Source organism: Vulpes vulpes, chromosome 14, assembly GCF_048418805.1.
Source record: "Vulpes vulpes isolate BD-2025 chromosome 14, VulVul3, whole genome shotgun sequence".
Lineage (NCBI taxonomy): Eukaryota > Metazoa > Chordata > Mammalia > Carnivora > Canidae > Vulpes > Vulpes vulpes.
The window spans coordinates 106,310,384-106,325,078 of record NC_132793.1 but is presented as its reverse complement, the minus strand read 5'-3'; the positions used below and the strand labels follow the sequence as shown (position 1 = coordinate 106,325,078).

Genomic DNA, 14,695 nt, shown 5'->3' with positions numbered 1-14,695 from the left:
GAAGATTTTTAGAAAAGGAAATCCGTTTCTGCATGGATTACTGACTGGGGAGTCCGTAAGGTTGAGTAGTCACAGAATAAGATGGAAATGCCCGAGGCTGAGGGTCAGCTTTATGGAGGCAGTGGGCATGGACGTGCACGCAAGGCTTTCCAGAAGCACAGGGCTGTCCAGACGAAGGGCATGGAGTGCAGAAGGGTGCATTTTAGTGTAGGTGGTTCCTTTTGAGCAGTGGGAGCAACACTAATGTGGTGGTAAAAGTGGGAATCGGTCCTTTATTTTCCTTGTTGCCTGGTGTTAACGCTTCACGCTGGGGCTCCTCGGCCAGGGGGGCTGCCCTGATTTGCAGGGGGGGAGTCTTTTTTTTTTTTTTTTAAAGTTTTTTTTTTTTTTAATTTTTTATTTATTTATGATAGTCACAGAGAGAGAGAGAGAGAGAGGCAGAGACACAGGCGGAGGGAGAAGCAGGCTCCATGCACCGGGAGCCTGATGTGGGATTCGAACCCGGGTCTCCAGGATCGCGCCCTGGGCCAAAGGCAGGCGCCAAACCGCTGCGCCACCCAGGGATCCCGCAGAGGGGGAGTCTTAGGCCAGTGAAGACCCAGCCCTGTTCAGGCCTCGGCGGGTTGCGTATTATTTTACATTTTACATTTCTTTTGACAGATGAGTTAAAAAGAAAAGAAAAATCAGCACTTTGCTTATTGCATTATCATGTGTTCCTTGTTTAACGTGTCTTTCAGGCCTCTCTGGCAAAGCTGTGGTTTTGTTGGGCTTTTTTCAAAATACTTTACTGCTTGAGTCTTAATGAAAGCCGATATTGGAATTTCTTGCTAAGCTTCTCTGTTGCTAAACTCAGGGATCTGGTCCAGCGCCTTATTTTACAGACCAGGGAATGGAGAGGGCCAGAGAGGGGCTGGGATTGGCCTGAGATTGCGAAGCTAGACTCAGACCCTGTTTAAAAGTAGACATGCCAGGAATAGTGAGTGTCCGAAATGCAGGGCATCTACTTGTGTTTTCTGCTCTGACGGGTCTACTTTTTTGACTTAGAACATCAGTGGTTTTGGATGAGATAAAGTTTTCCCTTTACTGCCTTTGACTTCTGTCCTTTCTACGTGGTAAGAAAACAACAGGAGCATCTTATACTTGGACGCTGCTGTGGTGTGGGGCCGATGCTTCCCCACGCGGGTGAGGACAGTGTGCTGGACGCTCCCTACCCGGCTTTCCTGGGGCGGGGCGCAGGGGACAGTTCTAGAGTGAGCTGGGACTCAGGGCGGCATGTGACTGATGGGGGGGGGGTAAAGTGTGAGCGGGAACCACCCTGCTCTGCAGGCCTCTGTAGCCCCTGCATCGTCCGATGGTCTGCAGATGAATTCCCCGCCCTCTGCCCCTTTCTTGTGGCTGTTTGGTGCTCAGATGGACATGGGGTCAGTTTCTGAGTCACATGTAACTACACAGTCGTGCAGTCTTGTTCTTAACCCGCTTTTGTGGGAAGGATGCACATTCTCTGGTGTGGAAACTTCTCCCAGCTTAATGACAAACATTTGTTCGCTTGGGCAACCATGGTGTGTCCCACACAGAACAGCGGCAGGGGGCCCGCCGTGCAGCCGCTATGGTCCTACGAAGCTGTCTTGCCTGAGGGCATCCCCTTGGGGGTCTCAAAGTATTAATGAAATATTTTGTCCAGATTTAACTTCTCACCGGCTCGGCTCATCGTGGCTTCCCAGTTAGGACACTCCTCAAAGGCACGTGCAGTGTCCTGTGTGTGTGGTATCACAGTGGCTTGCTCTATCCCTCTGCTGCCGCCAGTCACTGTGCTCCTGACGGCGTGGTCTCCACTGTGCTTCCTGAGGTTTCCATCCTCATCTCACACAGGCGGTGCTTAGATGGACATGGTGGAATGAGAGCGCAGACGGTGGTCGCTCTGTAAGCTCTGGTTTAGGGAGGGCTTTGGCCCCCTGGAAGGGTGAGCTCAAGCCTCCAGTGTGTCAAATGACCCCCTCCCCTCGTGGCCTGCTGTGAACACCTACTGAATACAACAGGCATCAACTATTCAGAGAGTGGATGCTCACCCAGAGTACAGAGGTCCTGTTCCCATCTCTTGTGTTTCATGCCCTTGGCTGGGCTCTGAGGACACTGGTGTGGCCATGGGTCTATGTTTTAAGTAAAGGGCCTTATGGTAAATATTTTAGGTCTTGCTGCCATCCCATTTCTGACTCCTCTGCTGTTCTAGTACAGAACCATAAAATGACCGTAGCAGTGTTTCTATAACATTTATTTACGGACTCTGAAATTTAAATTTCATGTGATTTTCACATGTCACAAAATACTGTTCTTTCAATTTTTTTTTCAACCATTTAGAAGTGTGAAAACCATTCCTGGCTTGGAGGTGTACAAAAGTAGCTGGTGGATATGGCCCGGACTGTGGTCGAATGACTCGCATGTTTTAGGGGAACCTGGGGCACTTCTCACTCACTCACTGTGTGCTTAGGCACTGGGGGTAGAGGCTGAACCAAGTGAGTCCAGTTCCTGCCCGGTGGGGCTTTTTGTAGAGCAGGGAGATGGGCATTGGTAATGGCACCAGCGCTATGCAGCGTGGGAGGTGCATGTGTGACTGGGCCCCAATCTAGTATGTGGGGACAGCTGCAGAGACTTGCTGAGATGTGAAGGTTGGGTTGGTGTTGACCACAGGGGGAAGGGGGAGGGGCGTGGCAGGAGCAGAGTTGCGTAGGTGGGAGTGCTGTTTGCCTGTGGGGCTCAAGGAGTTCAGGTGGCAGCTGGGGAGAAGGGGCAGTCTGCGGAGGGGAGGCCTTTGGGGCCAGAACTATAGGAATCAGCAAAGAGTTTTAAGTGAGGGTTGACAGTCTTTTTCTCTCCTCCAAAGTGGTGGTTGGGTCACGTCCAGTACATTCATCTAATGCTGTTGTAGGATTATCCAGTCTGTGTATGAAGGGTGGAAGTAGTTACCTTACACACTAGCAGGAAGGTTTCCCTCTTTTTTTTTTTTAAGATTTTATATGTTTATTTGATAGAGACAGAGCAAGAGCATGAACAAGGAGAGGGGCAGGGGCAGAGGGGGAAACAGACTCCCCACTGAGCAGGGAGCCTGATTCCGATTCCAGGCTCTATCTCAAGGCCCTGAAATTGGGATGTGAGGTGAAGGCAGATGCTTCACTGACTGAGCCCCCCAGGTGCCCCAGCAGAAAGGTTTCTAATGTGAAGATGAAGATATCATGGTCCATTGCTTCTTCAGCACCATGGTTTCAGGGAGAGTGGGGTCTGGGAAGCCGTTCAGGGGGTCTTCCCTGCCGGGGTGCACTGCCCATCCCAGGGCATTCCTCATAACTGCCTTCACCAAATGCTCTCCTCTTCCACCAGCTTTGCTTAGATGCACTTTGCCAATTTCCTTCCCCTTCAGAGGCAACTGTTTTTTGAGAAACAGGGAGGGGCCCCATGCCCTCGGGGCTGAGGTGTAAACACCAACTACCACCTCCCTGAGGCTTCTGAGGGGTGGACAGGTGTCCTTGCTCGGGTGTCTTTACCCGTTGGCCACTGGGCTACCTCCCTCCTTTAGGTCAAAGCAGAACTGAGACCATTACCTTTCCTCCAAGGACAAGAAAAGGCCGTATTATTGTAGAAAAGACTTGGATTGATTAGGAACTATCGTAGAGATTCATGTGGCAGGGTCTCAGGGACACTGCAGTGGGTGTTTGCTTATGTCCTGTGGCGTCCAGGCCTCCGTGGGGCTGGCTCTCAGTGCTGGGTGGAGTCATGAAGTGGGGAGAAGTGGTGCCCCTAACTAGCTATCTGCACATCCTGCCTTCTGTGCTGTGACCAGGACATACTAGCATGCATCCTGTGAGGCTCTCTGGGTAGCCAAGGCAGGGATGGTCTCTGGGGAGCCTGTGGGTCCCCCAGTTTCCCCCTCAACAGTTGATCACAGCCCATTCAGGAAGCCCCAAGTACACAGGTTCAGGGCTGCGGCGCTCACCAAAACAGGTCCAGTCCTGGTCAGGTCTCGGGGCAATTGCTGTCGGCCTGAGGGCAGAGATTGCTGTGGCTCACCTGCGTCCCATGCGCTTAGAGGGGGGTCAGGCAGGTCATGGATGTACAGTGCACACTGGTCCACTGACTGCATGCTCCCGTGGCACAGAGGAAGTTTTGATGTCTGCTGATTCATTAGTGAATGTTCTAGAGCATCTGCCATGATGCTTTATCTGAAATACAGCAGGAACTTCCCACTCATGTAAGAAACTACAATGTGAAGACTTTAAATATAGACTAGCACCTGATGGCTTTGGGAAAACCAGGCAGGGAGATAGCATTTGTCTGTAGTATTCTGTATAGGGTGTGACTTCAGATGCCTGCCGGTGTCCTGATTCTGGGGCAAGTGTGGTGTATTTCTGTGGGGATGGAGAGGAGGGGAAGCCCATATGTAGAGGGCTGACTGGGAGGCATGAGGATTTCCCTGGGCATTGCAGAACTGGAGAGGCCTGTGTGACTGACTGTCAGGGAGTGCTCCAGGGAGGGTGGCTGCACTGCTTAGATCTTGGTGTAACTGTGTATCTGCCCAAAGGCTTTGTGCCTGGCAGGCCAGCGGCCATGTTTCTGGTCACGCAAGATTCAGGGGCTTGGCTTCATCTGCTCACCTTTTTCATATCGACCATGTGGGGGGTCTGGAACATGGTGGGGAGGGATACGCAGCGGAGTCTTTGGGACCTCCCTCTGGTCACTCCCAGGGCCAGCCTCTGCACACTTGGCCCCATGGGCAATGACTTATCTGAGCATAGGATGGCAGGCCTGATGGTTGGGCAGGCCCTGCCGTCAGAGATGTTCGTCTTAGACTATTTGAAGGCAGCACACCAATTTTCATTTCCTCTCCAGCTGTGTGACATCCAGTGAAGACTGCTTGCAGACAAGCTGGCCTGACTTTCCTTGTGGTTGTGGCCAGTTAGCCATTTGCCTGACAGATTCTGTGGCTCGAGGCCTTGATGGGCGCCTGGGGGAACTCAGGTGTCACCTCTGGCCCTGGGGAGCTCGTTCTGGCCTGTTTGGGGTGTGATTAGGGCGCTGTCATTGAGTGGAGGAAGTCATGATGTGCTTTTGCTCCAAGGGTCATCATCCCTGAGTCGGAGGTAAAGGAGCCCTAACCCAGGTGCCAGGGTGTGGGAACTGAGGTCCTTAGCGGGGTGATGGCAACTCTGGACTGGAGTCTTCCCCGGATACGTGAACTCAAGTGCTGATGTTAAAGCCAGCAGTCTGGTGATACTTGCTTCATGTTTCCACTCTAGTCCGCAGGTAGGAAGTCAGGCTCACGCATGGGCAGGTACCTAAACTCGAGTCTGCCCTTTTCATGTTGCAGTGTAGGATGTGAGCGGTGTAGATGATAGGCTCCAGAATGGGTTGACTTAGTGGACATACGGATCCTATTGGGAGCCTCCTCTCAGGAGGTGTGCACCGAGAGGGTCAGGCCCAGCAGCTGGGGGTGTCCTTTTGCTGCCTGTGAGCCAGGCCCACTAGCAGGGCCTCAGGGTTTGCATAGCGCCCCCACACATCCTGCCCCACAGGTGACGTGCTGACTCCACTCTCGGTGTCTGTTATTTGAAGAAAGCACAGACTGTAGGACAGGAACTTCCTGGGCACACGCACATGGGGGTCCTGCCCCAGATATCCTGCTGTGCTGGGATGGCCAGGGATTGCCCACCTGCTGAGCCATCCCTGAACCCTCCCACCGCAGATCTGTGGCCTCTCTCTGGGAACCACTGCTGTCCTCCAGGTGGCAAGTGACCCGTCCCTCTGCTGTGAAGTACAAAGGCCCATTTGCTGATGGTTTTCTCTGTGGAATGGAAATGGCTAAGCTGCGTGGGTGGAGGCCAGTGAAGCGTGAGCCCCGTACCCTTGGGCTGACACTCTGTGGTTTCTATCTGCACATCTACTTTGCATTCTGAGTTTGTATGAGCTGTGGTTTGGGGCCCATCACCCTCTCCCCAATTCCCCGAGGCCCTAAGGTTTGCATCTCCCAGCCTCCCATTTAGTCCTCAGCCTGCACTCTGTGCTGCCACTCCCCCAGGTGCCTTTGGGAGCAATGGTGTTTGCTGACATCAGTGGGGGGATGCTATTTCTGGGAGGGTGACTTTTAGTGATGGCCCCTCCACGTAGGGGAGCCGCCAGATTTCATCCAATACTTTCCAGAGACACTAGCTTGGTCCTAAAGACTGTTCGACACCCTGCAAGTCTGCTCACAGGGCAGGCAGACGTCTGCTGCCACACACCTCTGCCCCCAGGTCTCTGGCAGGTGGAGCCTGGGACCCCAGTTTCTAAACCTTTATACAAAGTCATTTCTGTGTCCTGCTTCTAAGTAAAAAGCATTGCTCCCAAGCAGTGTAGTGTCACACGGTATGGAAACCATCACAGGCAGGGGTGCTGCGGGGCCGTCTGGTGGGCTGCTGGCTGTGGCTGCAGCTTTCAATTAATTCTCCTGAGTCGTAAAGCCCCAGCTCTCCCTGATTGTGCAATAGCAGAGCTGATAGGAGCAGCAGGAATGCAGCCCCGTGGTCACTTGGAGGCCACGTGCCTCCATGGTCCCTGAAACAGAAAGCATCCTGAGGGCTCCCACCCTTCCTGCAGGAGCGTAGAGGCAGAGCAGCCTTGTCTTTGCCTGCGTCACCGGGCCCAGCCCCCCCACAAACCCCATCTTTGGGGCCCCTTTCCTGTGAACGTGCATTGGCTTCACCTTGTTCTGTATCCGGTCTTCCCCTGGCCTTGCCCTTGTTCTAATCTCTCTGACATCGTTAGAGCTGGAAAGATGGGTTTGTCTCTGTGTATTTGCTTTTTAAAAGAGGGTGTTTGAGTGATAATGAGGGGGAGCCCCGCTGACTCAACCTCCCAGGCTGGGTGGGAAGTGGGCACCTCCCCTGGGGTCTGGGTTCTTGCTCAGCCTTTGAAAAAGGATTTAGATTACAATTTGTGTAACTATTTTAATAGATAACAAGAAGATGCTGATTCTAACATAGTTTGAAAGATAGGAGGTAAGAGCTTATGGTGCCACCAGAGGAAAGGAGGGCCGTGTGGATGCTCCCCTCTCTCCGGGCTGGGACGTCCCTCCCCTCTGGGTTCCCTTCCCCGCGGCTGCTGATGGCTCAGACACAAGACCTCGCATCTGTTTTGTTGGTCTGGAGCCAGGTCCCTTGAGATTCTTTCCAGGCTCATGATTTTGAAACATTCTAAAGAAAATTTGGAATCTTATCAGATTTGGATTGTGGTCTGTTTTTCATCTGAGTTTTGTATCATCAGGCTGCTTACGACGCACTTGAGCTTTTTGTTGCTTATGGAACAATTAGGTTAGACGTGTCTTGGGGATCCAGATATCCTTCCTCGGGTTTAAGAAACAAAAGTTTTTAAAAAAAAAAAAAAAAGAAAAGAAAAGTTTTTCATTGTGAGCAGCCATCATGTCCTCTTAAGCAACATGCCGTATGATATGTGCCCTCCTTCCTGTAGCTCTGCCTTGAGCAAGGGTCATGCTATTCTCTGGGTTTGTAAATATGGGGTGGAGGACAACCCTTTGGGGAGCAGCCCAGCATTTGCATCCTAGGTGGGATACTAAAGTGCCGTGTCACCACATACTGTGTGACCTAGTTCTGCCGGGGTGGCAGATGGGATGTTTGCACTGGGTGTTGAGTGAGTAGGAGTTTGCAGATGGTTGCTAGTGCAGCAGGAGCAAGGTCTGTGGAAGCTGACCCAGCTTGTGTGTGCCTGTGGTGTGGGGGGAGGCCACCGTCCTGCAGAGTGCAGCACTGTGTGGGCCAGGTTAGTGTGCAAGTCGCAGGGCGTGTGGAAGCCATCCGGGAGTCTGGAAGCATGGGGTATATGTGACCTCACTGGGTAGGTGTGAGAAGGTTTGGAGGGGGACAGTAAGGATGGCAGGCTGCTGTGGGGCCCCTAGGTGGGTGAGCCAGAAGAGTACCAGGGAGCGTGAGCGCAGGGACAATGGGGCCTTCACCTGGCAATTCCATTGGGTTAGAGAGTGGCTTTTCTCTCCTCCATGGCACGCGTGGCGCTCCTGTTGCCCCTGGCGTCTTCACTGCAGAGTCCTGGGTCCCTGTGAACTGTCAGCTGCACTCTGGCCAGGTGGAGCAGTGCTGACCATGCTGTGTGTCTGGAGGACTGCTGTGTTGGGGGGCGGTGGTTGGGGACCAGCCGTCCTTGCCTTGAAGCCAGCACACTCACAGGGTCTTATTGTCTGCCTCTCAGCATCGAGGAAAACCGTGAGGGGCTTCTGAGTCCCGCTGAGATGCTGGGAAGGTGTGTAGTCATGGGTGTGTGCTACCCCCTCTTCCGTGTGACAGCAGGGAGTGCAGGCCTAGGACTCAGAGGTCTTGGGTGGTGGTGGAGACAGGGATAGCTGTTGCCCGGTGAGTAGGGGTGGCTTGTTGGTACTGTTCCAAGCTTGCTGGGTGTGAGCAGGTTTGACTGTCGCAGCTGTGACACTAGGTATGTTCCTGTGGTCACTCACATACTCCCAACGGGGCATCACAGGCCCGCTGCAGACGCATGTCACGGAGAATGTATTGTACTCAGGGTTGTGAAGGGAATCGGTAGGTGTGTTTGGGGACAGAAGAATATTCGAGGGGACACATAGTAAAGCATTATTGACATTGTATCTGTGATGGGGTTGTGGTCAGGTTCTCTTTTTTCTGTGTTTTCCAGATTTTGCACAGCAAACATAGGTTGTTACTATTATTTGAAATACAAGTCTAAAATGTGTTGTTGCATTTTTTTAAAGAAGATGAACAGGAGGGCAGCCCAGGTGGCTCAGCGGTTTAGCACCGCCTTCAGCCCAGGGCATGATCCTGGAGACCTGGGATCGAGTCCCACGTCAGGCTCCCTGCATGGAGCCTGCTTCTCCCTCTGCCTGTGTCTCTGCCTCCCTCTCTCTCTGTGTGTCTCTCATGAATAAATAAATAAAATCTTAAAAAAAAAAAAAAAAAGAAGATGAACAGGAGCTCCTAGGCAGACAGGAGTCCTTGCAGCATGAACGCCTGCAGAGCTGTGTGACCGGGGCCATGCGCTCTTCCACCACCTGCAGGTTGTTTACTCTGTGTCTTCGTTTATTATTTATCTTTTTTTTTTAAAAGATTTATTTATTTATTTATTTATTTATTATTTATTTATGATAGACATAGAGAGAGAGAGAGGGAGAGGGAGAGGCAGAGACACAGGCAGAGGGAGAAGCAGGCTCTATGCCGGGAGCCTGACGTGGAACTCGATCCCGGGACTCCAGGATCGCGCCCTGGGCCAAAGGCAGGCCCTAAACCGCTGAGCCACCCAGGGATCCCTCTTTTTTTTTTTTTTTATATTATTTGTCTTTTTTTTTTTATTTATTTATGATAGGAACACAGTGAGAGAGAGAGGCAGAGACACAGGCAGAGGGAGATGCAGGCTCCATGCACCGGGAGCCCGACGTGGGATTCGATCCCGGATCTCCAGGATCGCGCCCTGGGCCAAAGGCAGGCACCAAACCACTGCGCCACCCAGGGATACCTTATTTGTCTTTTAATTCTGGATCTGGTGTTTTTGGACAGGCATTTCTTTTGGGGATTAGAAAGGTCTTTACGTTCTAAGAGAATAGGGTTGTTGCAGTAGCAACTTCCCCTTCGTTGCTGGGGAGAATAATCAACCCTATGTCGTGTTCCTATCTCTGCCAAGAGAACTTGTGTGTGGATTGGCACCGTGCTACACGGCGGGTTTAAAGTCCAGAGTCAGGGCAGCCCAGGTGGCTCAGCGGTTTGGTGGAGACTGGGGATCGAGTCCCACATCGGGCTCCCTGCATGGAGCCTGCTTCTCTCTCTGCCTGTATCTCTGCCTTTCTCTCTGTGTGTCTCTCATGAATAAATAAATAAAATCTTAAAAAAAAAATAAAGTCCAGAGTCAGACCCTCATGCACACCTTTGAAAATCGGCAGAAATCTACTCGGCCATCGTTGTGGGATGCAGAAAGTGACAAACTTAATTCCGTAGGCATTTTCTTTGGGTGATTTAAATGACTTTTATTGTACATTCAAATCTCGAATCAAATTTGAAATCATTTTATTTATTTTTAAAGATTTTATTTATTCACAAGAGACACACACACACACACACACACACACAGAGAGAGGCAGAGACACAGGCAGAGGGAGAAGCAGGTTCCATGCAGGGAGCCCGACGTGGGACTTGATCCCGGGACTCCAGGATTGTACCCTGGGCCAAAGGCAGGCTCTAAACTGCTGAGCTACCCAGGGATCCCCAAATCATTTTATTTCTTTACAAATTTCTAACCGGTTGTCCTAATGCCATGGTTTAATAGTGAATATTCCCACTGATCTTGTTTGAGGTGCTGTGTTTGCTACCTGCTTAGCTCTGCATTGGACTCCCTGGTGGCACACATGGGCCAGTCGTGCCTTCATCACAAGCCTCTCTGCTTGGCAGGGCAGAGCCTCACGCCTCATCTGTTTTGTTCAGAGTTCTCGAAGGTTACACTTTAGATGAATTTTGTCATCTCCTTGCCATGCCTTGATGAGCTCCTGTAGCATTTTGACTGGATTTTTGGAAAGTTTCTGTAATGCACAAGGCTCTCCCAGGCCAGGCATTTTGTATTTTGGTTGCAATTGTGACCATGTTTCTAGCTGTTTATTGCCATTGTAAAGGATACCCTTTGCTCACTGGGCGTGTCTGAGGCAAGAATTGACTGGGTTGCACCCAGTTCTGTGTCCTTGGCGTGGATGGTGGCACTTGGCCTATGTTACGCGCCTGGTAAATATTTGCCGAGTGAATGAACACACATTTTTGTGTACATGGCATCTTTCCATTTCCTGTTTTTGGGATTCCTTTAGGTAGATACCCAGGGATGACATTGAGTCACAGGGGACAAGCTTTGTGCAGCTTCTCCTGTGGGCTGAGGCGTGATGGTGGAGGTTCTTTACAGCAGGGCTGGAGACCTGGGGGTATTGTGTGGTGGGAATGTGGTCAGGGACCAGGCCTGATTCCCGTGATGCTGTTGGCTCCCTGCGCCAGCCCTTCCCCCAATAACACACCCATCTGTGAGGAGCGGGCCCTGGAGAAATGTGTGTTGATATGAACTCACTTGTGACCAGATGACTTTATTCTAGGACTTTTCTGAGCCCTGGGGAGAGCACCAGGCTTGGGGGGAGTCCAGGGGAAGGGACGGGGGCAGCAGGGGCATTGTGTGGTTCTTCTCAGCCAATGAAGACTGAAGTCTGTGTCAGGCCAGAGGTGGGCGGCCTGGTTTTCATTCTCTGAATGGACATGACGTGGAACTACACAGCAGGCGTCCTGACAGTGCTGTGCCTGCCTAGTCCAAGTCTGTCCCTGACTCAGGATGCTCACCGGACTGTGGAGGGATGCCTTTCCAAGATGTTCTGTTTGGTTTGTGGGGACTGGTGCCGTGTTTGACTGAAATTAGCTGCCTTGGAGCAGTAGCAGTAGCTGAACATGGGGAGAGGATGAGTCAGACATTTGAGTGATTCTCTTATGAGAATCTCTTATGAGAATCTCCTAACCATCTATAAGACACTGCATCAGGCATCTTGGACCACATCGAGAGCAGCAGGTCTGGCCTCTGCCTTCAGGGAGCTTAGGCTAATGAGAGACATGCAAGGAGTACACTTGCATCCATGGGGAGCCTACCTGGAGTATATCCCATTCAGTGGATGGAGAGAACGTGCAGGCTCAGGTCAAGGAAACTCTCTGGAGGGAACATTTACTTTATTTTTTTTTAAAAGATTTTATTTATTCATGAGAGACACACAGAGAGAGAGAGAGAGAGAGAGAGAGGCAGAAACACAGGCAGAGGGAGCAGCAGGCTCCATGCAGGGAGACTGACGCAGGACTCGATCCCCGGTCTTCAGGATCATGCCCTGAAGCTGAAGGCGGCGCTAAACCGCTGAGCCACCCAGGCTGACCTGGAAGGAATATTTACATGGGTCTTTGAAGGCTGTATAGGAGTTGGGGAGACTAGTGTTCTGTAAGACTGAGGATATGGCCCTCCTGTGTCTTAAGATTGCAGATGCTGTCACCTGGCCTCTTGCTGGATGCTTGTCACCCAGAGGCACCTCCTGTGTGCTAAGTGTTGGCTCTGCCCCTTCCAGCATGAGTGGAATGCCCATCTGGCTCTCCAGAATGTGGGATTCGAGCATTGTAAATTGGCAGTAGGGGGCAGATGGTCTCCCAGTCCTGCTCCCCATCCCTCTGGCCATTGGGTGCTTGGCTGATATGTGTGCTGGTGACAGGCTTCAGCACTGACCAGCTCATTTGTCAGCACCCAGCTGTGGCTCATGGAATGTTCCAGGATATCAGAGTGCTTGAGGGTCAGCTTGCTCTGTTGGAGGAGGGGAATGGAAGCGCTGAAACAGTGAGCCATCAGCTGATGAGCTCACCTGCCGTCGGCATCTCCGTGGCTGAAGAGCAGAGAAATCATCTTCAGTCATACAGTCCTGGAGGGGAGAGGTGGCAGCCACACCACACCCCAGGAACCCGATGCCCTTGGCCCTGTTTCTGTCCCCAAAGCCACGTCCCACCAAGCTTGGCGCTCAACATGGACTGCTCGTGGCACTGCGGTCTAGAGCAGCATGTTTGTCACATGGTGTGAGCCATGACCTGTGTGCTTTGTCAGTGTAGGTGAGATAACTTTAACAAATATATTTGTTAATCTGAGGTATCCAAAGTATTCCTGCACCAGCTCATGTGGCACCAGCTCATGTCCTGTGTCCAGTGGCCGTGGTGCCGGGCTTATCTGGACAAACTTTACCTGTTGAACCCAGATTGAACCGGGTGACCAAGAGCCTAGTTAGTGATGCTGATCTAATCAGGAGGGGGCAAGGTTGGCCCTTGGCGGGTCCTCCGAGCAGGAGTGCCAGAGGGAACCCGCGGAGGCTGGCTGGACTTGTGGTGATCGGCCGCAGGGCACTGCCTGTGCGTGTTTGTTTTGGGGTCTCAGCACCCTGTGGCCGCACCTCCCTGCTGACAGAATGTGCCCTGGATCCTTTCACTAGCTGCTTGGGATCGAAGTCGAGATGCTTTTGGTGCTTTCCGGATTTTTAAAAAGGAAGGAAGGAACCCCAGTTAATCATTGCCTTGAGGTGGTTTTGCTGCCATATTGACCAGATTTCTGTAACATGAATAATGGGTCAGACATTGAGAACATGTGACTTTGTTTTTGCCTCAGGGATTGAGTGAGAGAGGATCATGAGGTACTGTTTCCCCCCAGATTTCCCCTTTAAACCAAGGATTGTCAAAGCTGGTCTGTCAAGGTGCCCATGTTGAGGAGCAGTAGGAGGGGGTCTCCACAGTGCCCAGTGCCCTTCCTCTGGTGTCCAGCCTGGAGCATCCTTGGATGCCTTCCCAGAGGCTAACAGGTGGAAATACGGTTATTTGACATGGCGTGGCTGGGACGCCACCCCTGACTGCACAAGGCGGGAGCTCTCGAGATGGGCTTTGTGCAAGTGCCATGTACAGGGGCAGCGAGAATGCCCAGCCTTCCTAAAACCACCTGTGGAAGGTGTTCTGTGTCTTCCCAGAATCCCAGGTCCCACAAATGGGAGGATTTCTCACCAGGATGACTTCCCGGTGTTCATGCCACTTGCTCTGCTGGATTGCATGAGCAGCAGCTGCCCATCCCAATGGTGACTTACCGCCACTGGCCATGGGACAGGGTGTCCATCTGTCCTGCCATGGCTCTGTAACACTGTCTCCCTCCCACCCCCCCTTTGCAGGCTCCTAATCGTCAGCTCATGACCTACTGGCTGCAGGAGCTCCAACAGAAGCGGTGGGAGTACTGCAGTGGTCTGGACATGGTCAGGTGGGACAGCAGGACCTCCCCGACCCCGGGGGATTTCTCTAAGGGTCTCGTAGCCAGAGATAACTCAGGTGAGTCACAAGTGGGGGGACCCATGTTACTTTCTTGTGCACAGCCGTTCACCATGGCAGGGCAGCCCACATGGACGTTGGGAACCAGAGTTACTATGACCCTGTTTCATTGGGGTGTTCCGCAGCTTCTGGTGATTCTGTGTGCTGTGTCATACTCAAGCCTGATAATGACCTCAGGGGTCGGCCAGGGCCATGCCCAGTGCCCCTAGTGGACAAGAAGTTGGGGTCCGCCGGTGGTGACCCCTTATGCCCCCCTGAAGGTGGAGCGCCCCATGACGCGTTCCCAGACTTGTGTGCACCCTCTGTTCTCAAAGCCTGCACTCCATCATCTCCCTGAGGGAGATGCTACCTGGTTTTGTCCCTTTCCAGATTGTGGCATTTCCACAAGTCCTGGTAATTCCTGGACGGTCTCAGAGTAGAGATAATGTGACTTTATATTCGAAAATCAAAAAGCCAAGCATGGGGTCAGGGCTAGAATGTGAACAGTGTGTCCACCCCTTGCAGTCATGTTATGAGGGGCAGATGGCAGACTGTGTTAAGTATAATAGTATGATACAATTTTGAATCCATTAGGGTTACATTTAGTTGTCATCAGCAGAAAATCTAAAAGGGAACGTGTTGGTTTCATGATGGGCAGCACGCAGTGGGCAGAGCCACTTGCCAGGGCTGGTGCTGTTCACAGTCCTTCGTGGGTCAGATCTCCCACTTGGCCACTGTGGGGCCACCCTGGGGGCCCTCAGCCTGCGCCTCCTCAGCTGGACTGTCCCCTAGCTGGCAGG

General features: G+C 52.1%; 1 protein-coding gene across 4 annotated transcripts in view; it reads left to right on the top strand.

Annotated features, from left to right (window-relative positions):
* TBC1D2B (TBC1 domain family member 2B) overlaps positions 1–14,695 on the top strand; it is a 63,203-nt gene that overhangs the window by 2,510 nt on the left and 45,998 nt on the right. For all 4 annotated transcript variants that reach the window (XR_011997136.1, XM_072737508.1, XM_072737510.1 and 1 more), the window contains exon 2: positions 13,763–13,916. Coding sequence is in view for 3 of the 4 variants with exons in the window: in XM_072737508.1 (XP_072593609.1) it covers positions 13,763–13,916 (154 nt within the window). In the remaining variant the exon portion in view is untranslated. The remainder of the gene's footprint in view (positions 1–13,762; positions 13,917–14,695) is intronic.